General features: G+C 44.8%; 2 protein-coding genes across 6 annotated transcripts in view; one reads left to right on the forward strand and one right to left on the reverse strand.

Annotated features, from left to right (window-relative positions):
• Positions 1 to 20,091, forward strand: part of Wdfy4 (WDFY family member 4) — a 233,016-nt gene that overhangs the window by 182,012 nt on the left and 30,913 nt on the right. For all 5 annotated transcript variants that reach the window (XM_027389479.2, XM_027389481.2, XM_035452661.1 and 2 more), the window contains 2 exons: positions 19,386 to 19,428; positions 19,869 to 19,988. In XM_027389479.2, coding sequence (XP_027245280.1) covers positions 19,386 to 19,428; positions 19,869 to 19,988 — 163 coding nt within the window. The remainder of the gene's footprint in view (positions 1 to 19,385; positions 19,429 to 19,868; positions 19,989 to 20,091) is intronic.
• Positions 1,330 to 13,602, reverse strand: Lrrc18 (leucine rich repeat containing 18). The gene is made up of 2 exons (XM_035452664.1): positions 13,289 to 13,602; positions 1,330 to 2,301 (listed from the first exon to the last, which is right to left on the reverse strand). The coding sequence occupies exon 2, from the start codon at positions 2,228 to 2,230 to the stop codon at positions 1,463 to 1,465; it is 768 nt and encodes a 255-aa protein (XP_035308555.1). The 5' UTR covers positions 2,231 to 2,301; positions 13,289 to 13,602; the 3' UTR covers positions 1,330 to 1,462.

Consider the following 20,091-nt stretch of genomic DNA (forward strand, 5'->3'; position numbering starts at 1 on the left):
AGGGTAGAAATGACATGAGTGCTCTAATTTTAGCCAAAGGAAAACATACACACAGAAAAATAACTAGGAAGAAAGCATGCCACTATTATAGCTGGCTCACGCCACAGAATGGTGGACAAGGTAAGCTTCTCTATTTAAAGCTAGACTGTGCTTTGGCTATTTTTATAATGGAAAATATTTAATAAACAGGAGAAACTACAATGCGAGTTTTGAATCTAGATTATTCTGAGATTTTGGAAGTATGATAGGGAGTGTTGCAAGCTAAGTATCATGAAAAGAAAATGAGTCCTGAGGAGCTAGAAGATGAAGGGTGCTGTGCTGTTGTGGTTTACAGTGTGAAGAAGAAATGACCCTGTCCCCTGCACAAAGGCCTGCAGAGCTGTGCACTGGCCACTGCCTGTCCCCTGCACAAAGGCCTGCAGAGCTGTGCACTGGCCACTGCCTGTCCCCTGCACAAAGGCCTGCAGAGCTGGGCACTGGCCACTGCCTGTCCCCTGCACAAAGGCCTCCAGAGCTGGGCACTGGCCATTACTGCATAGCTTGCCACCCACTTAGCCAAGTCAGCAGAAAGGCCTCTGCAGGGTGTCTCCCTCTGCCCTTAACTCTTAGGCCTCTGCAGGTGTGAGTGAAAGATACGCTATAGGCTTGTGAGGGGGTTGTGCATGTGTGTGTGTGTGTGTGTGTGTGTGTGTGTGTGTGTGTGTGTGTGTGTGTGTGTGGTGTAGACTTAACACTGACTCTGCTCATGGCAGTCTTTTGGCTTCACTCTAGACTCTCCTTCATGGAGGGAACTGAATTCCATTGAGTATCTGTTGCATGCTCCCTGGCTCAGAAGCTCAAAGGCTCTAGCATTTGTCACTGACCTCTAAGTTTCTCAGTTCAGAATGCTCTGACCAACTCCTTTCAAATGGTCTTTCTTCCAGCTTGCACAATGCAAGCCAGGGTTTCCTCCTATCATGATGACCTCTCACATTCCCTAAGGGTCTCAAGGGGCACTAGGCATGTTCACAATCTATCAAGGACCTTCAAGAAAGCTCTTAGACTGGCTTGACTATTTCCTGGCCAGAAATGTTTAATGGTAACATCTGTCCATCTCCTTTGAACCCCTCAGAGACTGCTAACCTCTGAGATCCATATCCAAAAATTTCTCATGGAATGAGTATTCGCTCCCCGGGCCATGAGTGGCACCAGGAGAGTTGAGGACAGAATGAGAGGGACAGATAGATGAGGGTTCTTTCTTGGTTCCCTAGACTACATGCAGGAAAGAAATGAAGTATGCAGAATAGCAAGAGACAAAGTCCTTCAATCAACCAAACCATAGTCCAAGAGGTAGGGAATGGTATTTTATGGCTTGGATGAAAAAGCTCCTACAGTAACACAAGGACCCATTCCTTTGGGTGAAGCTCACTGCCTCCTCCTCCTCCCACATTTCCCCCTCCTGCCTCAGGGTCAGGGTCCCAGGTCACCTCCATTCTTCCTGGGATTCCTTGGCCGTTGAGTTGGGTGAAACCAAATTGGAAAAGATGGCCTTTCTTGGTGCTATGGGAGGCATGTTTTTGATTTTGTTCAACTTGTCCCTGGCCCGTTGGCATTTTTGCAGGCAAGATGCACACATATCCTTCTCCTCAACCAGATAGAGGTTTTCCAGCCTCTTGATGGAGTCTACAAACGCGTCTGACTCCTCTGTCTTTGGAAAGGGGTTCCTTTTTAAGTTGAGCTTCTTCAACTTGGGGAGCTTGGAGATGCTGGCAGGAATGGAACTCAGCAGGTTGTCATTTAGTCCGACCTCATGGAGATCCTTCAATGCCCCCAGTGTGGTGGGCACACTGTCCAGGTGGTTGAGGCCCAGATTTACTGTGCGGATGTTCTTGAGCTGGTTCAGCTCCACGGGCAGCCCATTCGTGGTCAGCCTGTTGTTACTGACGTTGAGATACAGCAGGGTGGTCATCTGGCCGATGGACTCAGGGAGCTTGTCGATGTAGTTGCTGTGCAGGTCAAGCCATCTCAGGTTCTGAAACTTGGAGATGGAGTCTGGTATCTTCCTGATCATATTCCTGCTAAGGTCGAGTTCATCCACCTCGTTGAGACGCAGGATACACTTGGGAAAGGTGGTGATTCCCATCTTGCTCAGATCAAGGCGCTTTCTCCCATCAAAGGTGATTTTGATGCAATTCTTGGCCACATTGAGGGTGATCTTTTTTCCCTTGGGGACTTTTCCACCCTTGGCCATGGTCTCTTAGTATGGTCTGAGTTGATGGTGATGAGTTTGAGGAGGAAGTCACATAAAACTGCAAATGTAGTCTGTGATGAGAACAGAAAAGACAAATCTAGTTAGTACAGAACACCACACTGTGCTGTTGATCCCTGACAGGGGAGAGTAGGGAGAGGGAGAGGGAGAGAGAACGAGAGAACACAGTGTGGCAGAGGGGAATCAGGATAGCAGCAGTAGCAAAAGTACCAGAGGTATGGCTATGTGCTACTTTTCCAGACTGTCAATATACAATCTCCTTAGCATTGTCATAAGACCATCTTGGGGAGGCTGAGGAGGGAGGGGATGCTGCCAGCAGAGGCAATAGAAGCCTGGAAGGGAGGAGATAGTGAATGTTAAAAATGACTATCATATCCTTTTCACATTTGGGACCCAGGAGAGCTAGCAGGCCTTGGTTACTGTAACTAGACAGTGATAAGAGTCATACTGGACCTGAGAGTCAGGGTTTATCTTCACAGCAGCATCCACAATTGCCTTCCTCTCCCCAAGCATGGAGGGTGTCAGGCTGGGGCTGCCAAGGCTTCTGGAGAATATTTTTTTCATTGCCACTCCTCCACATCCCTCACACTGACAGGCAACTATAGATTGCTCTGCATAAGGAGGTATGGTGACAGGTACAGAGAGCACCTCACAGAACAGCCCCTTTACAGAGCTCATGGGGGATATAGATCTTCCAATACTGAAAGCACTGTAATGCTGGTTCTTAAACAGTTACTAGGTACACACAGTGTTTCCATTCTTCAGCAGTCTCATGAGACCCAAGTGCTGTTCCTGCTGTCCAAAGAGGGAGACTGATGCTTGGAAGTGAGGAAGACCTGCAGCTAAAGGCAGGCTCTATGTAGTCAGCAATGGAGCAACAGATTCACACATAATCCACAGTATGAGCAAAAATGAAAACAAATCAAAACCATCTCTTATTAGGAAGGAAGTTGTGGCTAGAGGAACTGCTCAGCCCTTCAGAGCACTTTCTGCTCTTGTAGCTGATAGGTTCAGTTCCCAGTATCTACCTTGGGCAGCTCAAAACCACTTGTAATTTTAGCTCTAGGGAATCTAGTTCTTTCTTCTGGCCTCTGGGGACATTATGCCACCACACTGAGGTGCATACAGCCAGACATATACATATGCACGTAATTTGAAATTTAAGTATTTTCTTTTAAAAGAAACTGAATGCCTCCCTGACCCCAGGTGTGTGAATAAGACAGGTGTTTAACTATCAGTATTGTATTGGAAATGCTAGGAAGTGAAATCACGAAAGAAAATAAAGGGGTCGGGCGTTGGTGGCTCACACCTTTAATCCCAGCCAGCACTTGGGAGGCAGAGGCAGGTGGATCTCCGTTTCTACACAGAGAAACCCTGTCTCGAAAAAAAAAGGGGGGGGTATACATTTAGAAAAGAATGAAATAAAGATAGTAAAGATATCTGTGTCATGAAATTTCTAGGACATTCTTTATAGTTTATAGTCTCTGTGTGGACAAACCATTAGGCATGAAAAGATAAGTGGAAAGTATTTGTAAGCCACGTAGGCAAAAAGGGCTGAAATCCGGAATAGAGGAAGAAGGTCTGTAGTGAAAATAAACATAAATCCAAATGGAGTGGAGTTGTGCAGGCACCTTGTGGAACGCACAGTAGGGCAGCCCCACATTCTTATAAAACTAACCACATTCTCATCATGTTTCATCTTCCCCAGCAGGTATTTAGGAAAAGAACAGCTTATGTCCATAGGAAAGCTTACTTCAGCGCTCATCAGTGCCCCATTCATAACCTCCCCACAGGGGAAGGTGCATCCTTCAGTAGATGGATTCCTTACACTAGAATACAGCTGAGCATAAAGAGTGTGCACTGAAATGTCATATAAGTTAAGTGACTCCTAAGAGCATACTACTGTCCCGAAGAAGCCATTGGAATGGTCTTGCATGATGAATGAATCCATTTCTGTAGCTGCAGGAAACAGATCCACCAGGGCAGGGACCATGGGCTGGGGATACTAGGTGAGTTTTCTGGGGATGGATGTATATGTCCCCTGCTTTGGGGACATATACATGAGTCTATATATATTTAAAGCTCAGAGGCTTGCATCCCCGAAGGGGAGATGCCATTGTAGCTACATTTTAAACTTGAAAACTAATTGGAACTCCATGGTCAAGCTCTATGGCTTTGTCTCTGTGCCTGCTTGTTCAGACTAGGTTGGACCTGTATAACATTGTGATGTTGTGCGCGCGTGGTGTGTGGTGTGGTGGTGGTGGTGGTGGTGGTGGTGGTAGTGTGTGTGTGTGTGTGTGTGTGTTCATCCATCCACAACAGTCCCATTTTGTCCCTTAACCAGCAGGCAGACGTGCAGCATCTGGACTTCGCTGTGAACACAGGCAAGTGGTGTTCACAGGAGGCACGTCAGAGAAACTGTTCTGCACTTGAATTCACCAAAAAGATGAATTAAGCTCAGTGAAGCCTATATACTCATGATCTTCTGTTTATCTGTGCCTCTCCATGGTAGAGTGCCCAGAAAAGTCACCAATGAAACTTGAGTTTCACATAAACAAGATAAACAAGAGATTGTGTTAATTCAAACATCTCAAATCCTGGGTAGGCCTGTATTTTACTTGGCAGCCATAGCCTGGGACCTGAACAAGTAGTAAATAAAATTGCCTTTATCTGAGAGCCTTCTTAGTCCTTTGAGACGGGATCCCATCTGTTCTCTCATTGAGTGTACTGGGGCCTGCCCCAGTGCAAGTATCAAGCCCCTGAACGATACATGTTGTAATTGAGCTCGCACCCTAGTTTTAAAAGCTAAAATCCAGACCATCACTAATTCTGGCCACCAGACTGACTACCCTGCATAGTCAAAGGTTGGCTGCCATTTGGTTTTCATCTAGCATGAGTTAGATGGCTCCTGGACTTCAGGTCTTAGTAGTAGGGGCAAGGGAGCCATGAGGGACTGCCTATAGAACACTGTTCCATTAAGGAACCTCTCTCCAATGGGCCTTTGGCTCTGAGCCTGCCCATTAATCAGCTTAAGGCAGAATAGGGGGCTGACTGGCCTAATGCACTTTGCCACCTCCCTAGTGAGTCTGGATCCCCAGACACATCAAGCCAGGTGGGAACATGAGGAGCCCCACCCCTTCCTTAATGCTTTCCTCAAGGACACTGTTCACTGGCTGGGATCATCAGTTGTAGAAGGTCCAGTGTGCTGTGCTGCTCAGAGCCCTTCTGATCCCTGAAACTGCTTGGCACCATTGGAATTGGGTCATGCCACAAGCTCTATTTAGTAGGCAGAGAAACCAGGGACCTCTTCTCTATCACTCCCCTATTAAGGCCAGGCCCACCAACCCAACCCATGGAATAGGAGAGTACGTAATGACAGTAGAAGGATAAAACAGATGATCTTTCTACATAGTCAAAACATAGATTGTTCCTAACAGTTTGTGGAAATATTCAAATACAGTGTGGCCAACCCACACAAGGAAGAAAATGCATAAATACAACAGATAGATGCATGGGCTATGGATGAGGGGGATCAATGGATGGAGGGAGTCTCGTTGCACATGCTCAGACTACAAAGCCCAGTACAAGAGGGTTTCAAGTAAGTCCTGGTTTTTTGTCCTCTACAGTTGTGTTTTATATGTTGGCGGGGGGGGGGGCAGGGAAATGAGCTAGTTGGTCGATTTTAATTTCTGAATAATTTTTCTATCTAGTCATTGTGAATGAAACAGCATGGAAGGACACCCCACGGATATCTAAATTAAAAATGTAATGGCAACCTATATTTTAATAGCATCAACCCATTTGCAATTGTCTTCAGCTCTAAGATCCTTAAAACCATCATGATGCTAGCATGTGTCTGGTGCTTCACACCCGAGTCTTTGACTTCATTTTTAAGTAATGCCAACTGTTGTTATAGGTTTAATACATCTGAATAACTTCATAGCATAGTATCACAATAATTACTTCATCCTTTGATGTATTAGCTGTAACATAGACACATAATTGAATTGGACCCACCAAATAACCACTGTTTCTTAGCCAGTGTTTGGGGGAAACTTCATGTCACATGGATGAGAAATACCCTTTGCTTATGGGCTGTCTCTTAGGCAATGATGAGAACTCCCTGAGAAATCCATTAATTCCCAAGTGCAGCTGGTTCTCAACATGGCATAATGTTATACCCTGATAATCCCCTCCTCACTTGTAAGAGAACAATGCATTGGCTCTACTCAGTCTCCCAAAGAGCTCAATTTAGCCACACAACACCTGTAGAGTGCTGGTGGTAGCTGCTCACCATTGAGAGAGGGTGGGGGTTTCATATGTCACCTTGCTAGACTGGGAAAATAATACAAATTCAAACTTTCAGGTATGATGCTGAATGGCTGTTACTTTTACTCCCACCTGGAAGTCAAGAAATCTCAGGGTAAATCATCACAGATCCAGCACCCTTGGAATGACCTTTGTTCTTTTGCCCATGACATTTACTGGGTAGGGAACAAATTGGCTTACTTGCTTCTATGATTTCCCACATGGCTTCATATCATCCCCTGTGTCCCCAATCCTTTCCCCCAAACAGGTCTACTCTCGCCAAGGAGGGACTTTAGCATCCTATGAAGAGTCACATGGGAGTTAGAGACACAGGTCACTGAGTCCCTTTTGTGGAGAGATATATCTGGAACTCCTCACAGATGTCTCCCAAATCAGCACTGATTAGTCTGACTTAAGCAGTCTGACTTAAGCACCATATGCACTGGGGGAAAGAAATACCATTTGTTTAGCACCCATTCTGGGCTAAGAACTGTGTGCTGTTTTTTTTTTGGGGGGGTGTTATTTGGACTTAGGAGTGTTATTGGAGTGTAACTGTGAAATGTTCCACTCTTTCCACTAACTGCCTCCACTGTGGAGAGATGTAGGCAGTGTAGATGGATCTTCAAGGGACATGATCTCAGGGTTTTCTGATATCTATTGTGGAATGCTAACAGCTGTCTCGAGTCACGCACCATCTTTGCCTAAGTGAGATGAGCTAAGGGCCTTTTTATGAACATGCTATTGGGCCCTCATACATCTCCAGTCTCTATAGCCATTATGCCGAGATCAACACTATTTATTAAAGGAATGGAGTTTAGACGCAGAACAGTCAAGTGGCTGTCACACAGGACACAGTCAAAGTCAAACCTGGATGGTTCTGGTAAGTACATTTATATACATACTTCCACTACAATCTACTGCCCCTCAATCTCCTTTGTGTTATCTGTGCTATAGTGGTGACAAATGTCTTCTGTTGGAGTCACAATGCTGGCTTCCATTGGCTCCAAACTGAGGAAGACATTCTGAAATTCTAGTACTCCCAGACGAAACCCCTACCCATCCTACTACAATAGAGTATTAAAGTCATGCCCCAATCCAAGAAAGTGAATTCTTACTAGTGGCTTCCATGATAGTGGGACCCAAGAATATTAGGGCCCCCAGATTCTCAGTAGGAAGCCAGCTCAACCTCTCACAGTGTTATATAGTCACACCAGCCTCACACACTCATGACCTTTTCTTCACTGGGGGTTTTCTCTTTGTCTTTACTTCCACCTCACACCTCAGGGCTGCACTTCTCATTCTAGAGGGGAGGGTGCTGTGGAGTTGGTGGGGGTGGGGATGAGTGAGCTGTCCCAGCTCATATAGAGACTTGTTCTAGATTCACAGAGGAGAAATATTCCTATCCCACCACAGCTCCTTCTCCCAGCCTGGAAAACGGCAGTGTCCACATGGGGTGTCATTCGTTGATTCAGCTGTTAACTGGTTAATTTGGTAAAGCTGTTCTGAGGATCTTTCTGGGACCTTCTGTGTTTGCAGCCCTGCCTACCCTCACATTATTTACTCCTCTCAGTGCCCCAGCATGGCTTGGCATACGTGCTGTCTGGAAGCCACTATCTGTCAAACTGCTCTCTTCCCCCTGGTGGGTAATAAGAATTCAACTTTTATTTGGAGCAAAAGTTCCCCAGGGGTCACATGGCCCCATAACAAAAGATTATGATTTCTTATTGGTTTAATAGCATCTATTTTGTAATTCTGGATGTACTCCGTTTTAATTGGATTTGTTAAAGGAACAAAAGGGAATAGGTGCCTTACAATTAAAATAAAATTTTAGGATTATTAGTTTAACAGACTAGAAAGGCCTTGTTCATCAACCACGTGTTCCAAACACACAAACCAGCCTGAACACAAGCAAAGGACAAAGGACTCATGTTGGAGGGGTGGTTCCAGACCCTAGAGGTGAGCTTCAGCTCCATTGCAAGCCACTGTGTTTTAAGGTTTGCTATTACAGACAGAAATTGCTTCCATTTTTCTTTTCACAGCCACCCCTCCTCTGGCCAACCAGAAAACTGGGGTTCAGAGAAGCAGTATGGTAGGGTGGGTGGATGTCCAAAGCTATTTGACAAGGGTGCTGACCACCTGGTCCCCCACTCATCATCGATAGGAGGCTTCTGAGCCTCATGAGCCTCAGTTTCCACTACTGGTAATAGTAACACAGAGGCTGGTTCTGGGGTGGGGGGTGGATGCCAAGATACAAGGGAAAAGCATGGCAGTCTTGTGAGGAGTGGGGAGAACATGGGCAGTGATGGACAGTGGGGTAGAACCTGCCAATACTGGACCCATGACCCAGAGCCTGTGCTGGGTAGAAACTCCCTACAAGCTGCAGCCTGACACCTTCGTGTACTACAATAGTTCTCAACCTTCCTAATGCTGCAACTCTTTAATACAGTTCCTCATGTTGTGGTGACCCCCAACCGTAAAGTTATTTCATTGCTACTTCTTAACTGCAATTTTGCCCCTGTTATGAATCATAATGTAAGTATCTGATATGTAGGATATCTGATATGCAACCCCCCTGAAAGGGTCATTTGACACCCCCACCTCAAGGGTCATAACATGCAGGCTGAGAACTACTGATGTACTGTGACAACCATCCTGGCCTCCTAGGCTTTTCTTCATCCTGGAAGACAAGAGACACGTGGAGGCACACACGTGTGGAGAGGCCTGCAATACATGCATTTCTGTTTGTACCCAACACATCTTGGCCCTGGATAACTAACTTGATTCACTATTTTTCTATCTATGTTAAAATGATTTCTAGAACACAAAAATAGTTTTCAAAACTTTTGTGGGTGGAAAGAGACTCAAGCACACAAATGCTTGTTGGTCAAATGTGATAGACCTTGGGTGTGACACTCTTGGGGTCAGGAATATTTTTAGTTTTTTTTTAAACAATACATATACATATATACAGAGAGAGAGAGAGAGAGAGAGAGAGAGAGAGAGAGAGAGAGAGAGAGAGATTTTAATTTGTGCATGTATGTGACATATACTGGTGGATGCCAACAGTGGGTGTTGGATCCCTTAGACCTTGAGTTACAGGTGGTTGACTACCTTGGGTCCTCTGGAAATAAGTGCTCCTAATCAAGGAACCACCTCTCCAGCCCTCTGATGGCATGTGTGGCTACAACAATGAATGTGCTGGAAGGGCTTGGTAGCATCATGGTTGGAGCTATTTTAGTTGAGTTAAACCTAGAAGAGAAGGGAGAGATGGGAGAGATCCAGAGGAAGATATGGTCTACGGTGGAAGGAGGAGGCTGGCATGGAGCAAAGAGATGGTACAGAGAACAGGAGAGACGGTCTAGGTGTTGGGAATGAATGGAGATGTTTCTAAGAGCCCCCCTTTTAGGAAACAAAAATAGAACTTCCTGTGTATAAGGTAGTTAAGATGTTGAATAAAAGATGATTATTGAATAATTACTGTACACTCAACAGAGTATAAAACAAAACAAAACACTTTTTTCAAAAAGTGCAAAAGGTAAGGTGTTTAAGATATGTTAACAAGAAAGTATTAAATGCTCATATGAGCCCAGTGCTCTTATGAGTACAGAGAGAGAGAGAGAGAGAGAGAGAGAGAGAGAGAGAGAGAGAGAGAGAGAGAGAGAGAGAGAGAGAAGCACCAATGGAAAAAGGATGCTAACAACACCAAGTGAGCAATCATACTCTCTGGAGAGTACACTATTGTTGTCAGCAGTTTCCTTATTCTCTACAATGTATATGAAATGTTCACACACGCTCAAACAACATGACACTTTTTTCATGTTCAGCAAATTCTGGTGACTTTTCTTACCCTGTTTGAAGTGTGTGTGTGTGTGTGTGTGTGTGTGTGTGTGTGTGTGTGTGTGTCTGTGTGTGAGAGAGAGAGAGAGAGAGAGAGAGTGTGTGTGAGTGTGTATGTGTAAGTGTGTATGTGTGTATATATGTATGTGAGTGTGTGTGTGAGTGTGTATATGTGTGTGAGTGTGTGTATGTATGTGTATGTGAGGGTGTATATGTATGAGTGTGTGTGTGTGTGTGTGTGTGTGTGTGTGTGTGTGTGTGTGTGTGTGTGTGTGAGACCTTCCTGCTGACTCTGGACAGACAGATATGACTGTTACCAAGAATGATGTGAACTATTACTATTGTGTTTAGGAAGGCCATTTTCAGATCTCTCACGTCACCCATATTGGAGCCATCTGGTCTGTTCCTTTCCAGCTGTACATGAGAACACTAGAGAACAGGTAGCGGGAGCTGTTATTTTCAGCCTGGGCCATACCACATGTCTGGGATCTACTTACTTACCTGCAGAATAGCTCAGTAAATTGTGATTTGTTAAGAAGAAGAAATGTCCTGTTTTATATGCTCAGGGGGTGTGATGGGTACTAAGTGACACCAGCTCCTGTGGACTGAGGTTAACCTGGCAGTACCATTCACCATCTCCTTACTCCCGCCTCTATCTCTGGTATGTTATGTCAGGTGTAGGCTTGGAAAACAGTCTTTGCAGACTCCTGAATGAAACCACTGCAACTTTTAAACACATACTGTTGATATCACCAGCCATATAAGAATATAACCACAACTTATAAATGTGTTTACTTGCTTTTAATCTCTAGAGTTCTCTATAGTTCAAGCTAATCATTTACTTGTTTGTTCATTTGTTTATCCATCCATTCATCTGTTTGGGGAGGGATTATACTATAGGTCAGGTCAGAAGACAGGCAGTGAATGACTAAGACAGACAGTTCTGTGGTTTTCATGAATTTCCCACTTGCTGAGCAAGTAAATCTAGAAGCCCAAGGCCATTTCCAGGGGTGTAAATGCTCTGCAGATGATAAGTTATTGTGTAAAAGAGAGTGCTGGAGTCAGGAAGCAGATATTTGTGAATGGGAATGGCTAATTTCAGAGGAAGACTGAGAAGTCCTCCCTGGGAAGGTGGCATTTGCACTGTTACTTGAAATGCATAGGAGACATCACATGGGAAGACTGGAGGAAGAACAGTCCAGGGAGAGGAGGGTGTCTCAAAGACAGATGTCTTGAGATTTAGGAGAATCCTGGGGTGTTACAGGAGATTTGAAAGCATCTGAAAGAAAAGAGAATGAGATAGGGGAAGAACGGAATATGGACAGGGCCTAACACATGGCCATAGGCGAAAGATCTAGGACTATAGTCTTTGGCTAACCACTTCCTGCTAAGATATGTGTGGCTTTGGGTATGAGTCATGGACTTTTCTTGACTCAGTTTCTTCAGATATACCAAGATCTCAGGGTATAAAAGGCATGTGGCAAGAAAGAGGCTTAGTACATGTGAGAGGTAGCTGCCTGCCCAGGGGCAGGCATGCATGTGTCTGGCTGATAGCTGGCTGCTGTAGAGACAGGAATGGGGGAAGTGGGGCATATGAAGACAGAACAGGGTAGTGGTAGAGGAAGGTAATATGTACCCAGAGGTGGGTTTGGTATCTGTTGATGGAGCCTTGGCGGCCTTGGCATTTACTATTTATTTCTCTTTTTTAATGGGGTATATGTCTGGATGCTTTGTGAGCCTCATCTTCTTCACAGAAGAAACACCAAGGCTTGGCAGTCTGTCCTTTATCAGGCCCATACTACCAACTTAGAGCCGGCATCTCTTATTTCCTTGTGCTGTGAACCTAGCTGTCATTTGGCTTGTCCATGGATGTTTGACTTTACAGTGCCCTGCAATGCATTTGGCTTTCTGGGCCAACAGGCAAGCTCCTGATGCATTATTCTCTCTAGGAGCTGGAGTTTGTCCTGACTAGGGCAAGGCCTATCCCTATAGCTAATCCTATACTGAAAAGAAGGCATGTGTGGGTCACAGATCCAGCCATGGTATTTGACAAGTCTCATTACCTGAGACTGACAGAGAGCTGGGAAATGTTGATCCACAGTTGGTGGTGGATCAAATTGGTGATAATCTCAGGTGGCTATTGCAGCTGGTCGCCCATCAGGACAAGGGGTGGTTGCAGTTATACACCTTGGGTTCTGTTGGGACAGGAAAAGGAATCTGGAATGATCACCTGGCTTTCATTTTTCTATCACTCTGCCAACAGAAGGGGGCAGTGTAGGAAGTTCTCCCTGTCTCAGCCCCAAGGGACCCCGTGGAGACCCATAAAGGAACTAGTGACCAATGTTAGCAAGCACTAACATTGACAAACCACCAATAGACAAGCGTGGGCAGGCACTCCAGGACTCTGCAGGATTCAGTGGCTGTCTCAGCACTTCCCTTCTTCTCTGGAGGCTGACATTCAAACCCAGAGGACAATGTGCCATTCTGGCCTGGAGGTCACTCACTGCTCTGTCCCTCTGTATGTGTGACTTTGTACAAGCCTCCTGGCCTTTTCTGAGCCTGCATTTCCCTCCCCTGCTATGCTCCAGCAAAAATATCCAGAGACCCAGCTTTTAGGAAGACCCCCATGTGCCCAGTGGTCATACATCTGCCTTGCCAAGCTTGCCCATGGCTCCAGGCACCTGAAGATCAGCCTGTGTCCCCAGCGAACTGTTTGTCCTGGCCAGGACTCAGGGTATGTGGGATCCTCTCCTAAATAATGCATTAGCTGGTGTCTGGGCTTTGTAAACAGAGCAGCCCCGACAGCAGACATTTGTGAGCTATTAACTCAGAAGAGAGGGCAAACGGGCTTGAAGCAGATCAATAGACATGGGCCAGCAAGGAGCAAAACCTTACCTGCCTTTTATCCTGGTGCTCTTCCACTGTGTAACTTTGTCACCAGGCAACAAGAGTCTTGGGACTTGGAGTTAATTAGCATAGTCTTGACGCCAGTCTACAAAGTGAAAGGACACAAGGCTGAGAGTGTCTCCAGGATACTAGTCTCCCAGGGAGAGGAAACCTGATCTGTGACCCTAACCTATGGCTTCCACAGCTGGGCAGTGTGAGGAAAGAGGGTAGGGTTTCCAACAAAGAGGCTTTTCATGGCAACCACCCCAGCAGACACTGAACAGTCCACATAGCACCCGTTAAGGGGCACCATCTGCAGTAGCATTCAGCCCTATGAGCTATCATTCGGTTTCCTTCTTATTTCCCATGTATTTGTGGGTTTTCCTGTTCTTCTGTTGTGGGGAGGGCTGTTTTTTCTATGTTTATTTACTTTCATTTATTTATTTTTCTTGCAGCTTTGTTTTTCTTTTCACCCGACTGGATCAAAGCACCCTCAGTGCTCATGAGGTCACACAAGTGTGCAATCACTCTCTGTCAGCTGTTCTCAGCAAATGTTGTTGTGCTGCCCCTGGGATCTGTATCTTGAACTAATGCACTGAGCCAAGCATGGCGTCTCCTGGTGGTGCCGCTGTGACACCATCCAGGAGTAAGGCTGCAGTTCCTATACTTGTGTGTTTATTGGCTTTGTTTTCCAACTTGTATTTTCCTTTAGCTCAGTGATTCTCAACCTTCCTAATGCTGAGAACCTTTAATACAGTTCCTCATGCTGTGGTGACCGCCACAACCATAAAATTATTTCCATTGCTACTTCATAGCAGTAACTTTGTTACTGCTATGAATCATAATGTAAATATCTCTGTGTTCTGATGGTCTAAGGCAACCACTGTGAAAGGGTTTTTCAAACCCAAAGGAGTTGTGATCCACAGGTTGAAAACCTCTGCTTTAGATCAAATTTCTCATATTTAAGAAAACCAGTCAAACAATAAGTATTAGTGTTATTCTGCAAATAAGAAAATGACATTGTAGGAATGACATGAAAAATAAAAATTAACATTGTAGATTCCTCTAACTGAGCATGAATTAGAAAAGAAAGTGAATGGCTATCAATTAAGTAAATATTTTAAAATCCATAAATAGTCCAAGCAATAAAAACTTTGGAAAGTATAGAGGAACAAAATGAACTAATTTTAAAAATATAAAGAAAATTCAACATTAAATAAAGATCTTGATGGCATGATGCTATTTTATGTTTTAGCCAAAAGATAAAGATAATATAAAATACATCACTAAATTTATACAATAAATTATTCAATTAAAAATATAATTAGAAAAAGTTTTAAATACTCAAAATTTTGCTGCAGTGCATATTTATAATCTGAATATATATCCACATATACTAATACTTAAGTTAGAATAATTTAAAATTCAGATAAGTAAAAACACAAACTCATTAATTTTCAGGAAAGAAGATATACAAAAAGAAAAAAATATCTTTAAAGTACTGATATGTAAAGTCTTATGGAAAGGAAAGCCAGGTGTAACTCTGGCAGCTGGAAGTTGTAGATGTTGTGAAATACGCATTATCTTCACTTATGATGAGAAAATTGTCCTTAGTGAAAAAAATCAGACAACAGATGAGACATCCACATAATCTGGACCAGGTTGGACAGCCATCAAATAGTATTATTAGGTCTAGAACTGTACATAAAGTGTGCGTGCTAGGGAGGTAGCAGAGGAAGCCGTGAGAAAGACCAACAGGTGGTTAATCAAAGGGACAGTCTCAACTTTGAAAAAATAGACATACTGGATTTGTGGGTTTTTTTTCCTTTTTCTTCTTTTTTAAAGACAGAGTCTAACTCTGTTGCCCAGAGTCGCCTCAAACTCTGTGATCTTCCTGGTTGCCTCAAACTCTGTGATCTTCCTGCCTCAGCCTTCCCCATACTGGGTTTATATGTGTGAGCCACTATGCCAAGCTCTCTTCATTGGTTTCTAGTGATCTGTTACCAGAATCTGAAAATTGGGTTCAGGATGACCTGAATTTGCTCTGGGGGCTCAAACAACAAGGCAACTTGGAAGGTAGGTTTCCAATGCCAGCCTCATGGCAGGCACTGTCCCAGCACCTTTTAGCACATTCTTTTCCTATTGAGAGAACCTTACTGGGCCAAGAACTGTGCAAGACACAGGCTTCCCTGTCCTGAGATACACAACAAACCCACCAGCAGAGATGTGGTTCTAGTTTGCTGAAATTAGCAAATTTTCTTCATTGTGGATTTGTGTAGTTTTTAAAAATGAGTTAGCTTGAGAATTGGATCTCCAAGTTCCTTATCAAGCCATCCTATCATGTTTCACAACTGCTTTGTAAAAGACAAAGCATCATGGGAGGCATTGGAGACTCAGAGGTTGGGCATGGAGATGTTTTTGCTTTGACTCAGAAGCCCATGTTAAACTTTGGGCTCTCCTTGAATGTCTTCCAAGTTGGGGCTAGACCTAGCCTCAATAGTCCCAGAGGTAGAAGCTTGGGAGAAGACTCCAGATCCCCATTCTGGATGGAGAGGATACAGATTCCAGGCAGGCAAGTATCTAGCAGAAAACTCTTGATCTGAGGACTAACCCACCACCTCTGAAGGCCCAACTCTAGGTAGCTCTGTCGAGCCCTCTAAAGAAAATGTAATTTCTTGGAATACAGCTGGGTAACACTACCACCCTTCGGGAAGATGGGTTTCCAAGTGCTGTTGGGAAGCTGCTCTGGTGGAGCTCTCCCAAGCAAGCAGAGTCAAAGCACAATCGTGAAGCAAATCCAGAGCCCTTTTGGTCTGGAAGGCCCCCAAGATAACACAAATGGAGAAAGTCTGGGTAGAAATCTCTTCAGAATAAAGGAGAATTTGAAGTGGATCCAGCTTGTAGCTCATGAGAGATTGCTCTTTCATCTTTGAAAGTCATCCAGAAGACAGTGAACATTGATGTCTAGGGATGGAGAGGAGATAGATGGGGTGTCTTCTGTGGGGGCCAGGCTAGGCCACCTTCAGGCTAGACAAGGTCATACTCCCTCATCTTCATTGAGTCCTTCTGTTCTTCTAAATTCAGCTCCAAGTGGCCCAAGGGCCCAGACTCATGATTGGTAACTCCATTCAGACTCCGAGAACTGGTTGTGCATTGTTCTGGAATCACTTAGAAGGGTATCAGCAGGATGGAGCCAGTCTTCATCAGAAAGCAGGTCCTCACTCTTGCAACCACACTCTTCTTCCTTCTGGATTAGAAAAAAGTCTGTGCTTGACCAATGCCAGTATCAGTTAGTATCCTGTGAGGAAGCCTGTGCCCACACTTGCTCTCCACACTCCTGTGTAAATGCGGCTAGTGTGTTGGAAGTATATGGTACGAAAGGTTCAGATATTCTGCTGCCTGTGGTGATATGTTATTTATGATTTTTTAAAGTTTGCCTGAGGATTCAGAAAATCTAAGTCAGCCTCAAGCTATATAGGTCAGGCAGTGGTAACACACACCCTTAATTCCAGCAGTCGGATGCTAGGACATGGTGGCACACACCTTTAATCCTGGGATTTAGGATTAAGAGGTACAGGGATCTCTGTGAGTCCAAGGCCACCCAGATCTACACAAGAGTGAATCAGCCTAAAAGAGAATTATAGCTCACACCTTTAATCTCAACATTAGGGAGTTATATAAGACAGAAGCAAGGTCTCAGAGAGGCATTCATTCTCCAGCCACACTGACGATAGGAACACTCAGTCTCCAGCCAGGCTGAGGAGAGCTGGAGGTAAGGATTAGTGATTGGCTGTTTTGCTTTTCTGACCTTCAGCTTGAAGTTTGAATCCCAATATCAGTCTCTGAGTCCTTTTATTTATTCGTGCTACAGGTGTCCCTGCTGGGCCTCTTAGTCAAATGGTATAGAATGAATGAATCCAGGTTTTCTCATCTCCAAAGTCACAACTTTTCCCATCACTGCTTCTCCCAAAACTCAGGATGGCTTTAGAAAGTCAAGAGCCACCTCTGACATCTTATTTGCTCTCAAACACACTTGATTATGATAGATAGTGCAGTTTATTAGTTAAAGAAATGATTTCTATTAATCACCAGGCATGGGTAACAGTTCCATGAACTATTTCAAGAGATAGACTTACTTTTACAATATATGACTGAGAAATAACATGTTTAAAAGCAGAACTCACTTTTGGTTAGATGTCATATCACCATTGGTAATGGCGATCTTATCTGATGGATATGATAAGAAATCATGGATCTTCCTTGGAGCTCATAGCCGATGATCTGGAGGGTGGGATAGGAAAGACCCTTCTTCTCTCCAACATCATTCCACCTGAGAGAAACCTCACAAATGACCACAGGCGGAGTTCTAGAATGTTTTCTGAAAGGAATGATGGCAGAGGCTCCTCCATTGCCTGCTCTCTGAAAGACCATATTTTGCCCCGAACGTCTCACTCTTCTTTCCCATTAAGAATAAAAAGTAAAGTTGGAAGGCTTGAGCATACCAGGTCCACATGCTTATGACTCTGGAAGTCTCAAAACATCCAGGAATATTCCTGAGGGTTCCAAGTAGCATCCCTCATTGTTACTAGTCTATCTCTGCTCTCTTTTATAGTCTCAGGGAAGCCTGTCCTCCAGGAAGAGATGAGGGCAGGTGAGGAGGGTGAAGGCAGTGTCAGAGACAGAACCTGACAACCAAAAGAGGCTTCACATGAAGCTCTGCAGTAGGTCAGTAAACTCGAGAATGCTTTGCCCCAGTGTTGCTTGTTTTCTTGGAGAAAATGGACCAAACAGAAGAGGTGAATTCCATCCTGGGAACTGCACCCTTGTAGAAAGTCTACCAAGGGAAAAACAGAATGCAGAGGGGTGGGTACTCATGGCAGATGAAGTTGTGGTGGGGTTCTAATGGGAAGATGAGGAGGTGCTGTTTCTGACAGGGGACTTGGTGGCGTCAAGGCCTGTTCCAGCTGAGGTCGGGGGTGGCTGGAAGGAGTAGCATGGCATGTAGCATGTGTGGGGTTGGCATTTATGACCTGTCCATCCGAGGATGGGCAGTTCCAGAAGATGTGATGTCTTTGGCTTGATGGAGTGTCTTGAGCAGAAACCTGATCTTGAGGTTGGAATGGAACACTCATGGATGACATGGAGGAAACGGGCGACAAAGGAATGAAGTGACAGCAATGAGGCTGAAGAACTGAGCTTTCCAGGGCCAGGGCTCCATCCCCATACCTTTCCCAACACTGTGTTTTGATGGACTTTTCAGTGCATTCTTGGAGCTAGGCCAGCTACTGCTATCTCCTTGCTTCACTTCGTATGTCTTAATTGCAGAAGTCTAAGATGGTGTAGCCTTTTAAGAGAAGTATTTGACAATGCATAACAAAACTGAAACTATTCCTTACCTAGTAGTGCCACAGCAAGAAACCCACCTGTGTGGCAGAGTTCTGAGGCTGTGACACAAACTCAGGGTAATGTGAGCTGGTCTCTAGGAGCCTCATTGAACACGTGATGTGGGGGACCTTGTGCATGTGACCTGAGTTCAAGTGTGATCAATTAAACCCAAAGTATACAAGCATATTGACATACACATGGTAACATGTTTTCTGCACCAACATACCTAGAAACTGTCAAATAAGCCCATTGAGTTCAAACAGTAGGTTGAAGACCTATGTTATATAGTTTCCCTCATGGTGTTCGTATTTTTTTCCTGAATCATATTCATATTTATATTTGGTGTTCAAGAACATGAATAGGGCAAGGGAGGCTAAGTAATATGGAACTGTGAGAATCCAGGAGGGACTGTTAATGAGATCAGGACCCTGCCCTATATGTTCTGGGAGCATCTCAGGTTACACTTAAGCCAGCATGTGTTCTGGAATGTGTATAAGGATGCTGGCTGTGAAAAACTACCTTCAGTCAGCAGGGCAGTCAAGAAGAGCCTAGAAAATGATTGCTCTGTGCTGGCCTCTGAAAGCTATCACATGCTTGTGGTCTGGGAATTTCCAGAATGCCCTGTCTCCACCACCACCCCCCAATCCCCCAGGAAGCCCTATCTCCCGTATTTATGTTCATGTCTTAGGATATTTGGTCACACTGATTTTCTGTACCACAGGAGACACCCAGGCTTCGACAGGACCATGCTGCAGAAGTGGCAGGTACAGTCAGTCGTTCACCGGTGGTGGTGGTGGTGGTGGTGGGGTCCCCTGCAGGATGTAAGCAGAAAGCAGCTAGTGCTGGCAAGAGGAGGTGTGCCACATACTCAGGAAGGAATTTGGTGTTTTAAATTTGCTGAAATCCAGATCTTTCTCTGACAAGGTCTCAGGGATAGAAGATTTATCTCTGAGCACTGGAGTAGGAACTGGAGGGTATATGGGAGCCTCTGTGTATATACATCATATACTTCTTCTTTGGCCAGCATAGCTTCCTAAATATATTTGCTGCCATTCACACTCAGATCAGTGGGTTCTAGCCTGCACTGGTGCCTGCTCCAGCAGCCACCTGCTCGTTTTTGTCCTGAAGTCTAGGTTTCCTGTCGGGGGCTGAGGGTTAGGTCCCCATGGTCTCAGAAAGGCATCTGATGTGTTTTGTTTGATAGAAAAGAGAGCTCAGCAATTTCGAATACCTCATGTACCTCAACACCCTGGCTGGAAGGACCTACAATGACTACATGCAGTATCCTGTGTTTCCCTGGGTCCTTGCTGACTACACATCAGAGGTAAGGCATTCTCCAGGACAAGTCTCAGGGGTTCTGGGGCTTCCCAACCCTAACTTGAGTACACAGACCTTTCTGTGAGGTTCAGATCCCTGGGCCTCAAGGC

Source organism: Cricetulus griseus, assembly GCF_003668045.3.
Source record: "Cricetulus griseus strain 17A/GY chromosome 1 unlocalized genomic scaffold, alternate assembly CriGri-PICRH-1.0 chr1_1, whole genome shotgun sequence".
NCBI lineage: Eukaryota > Metazoa > Chordata > Mammalia > Rodentia > Cricetidae > Cricetulus > Cricetulus griseus.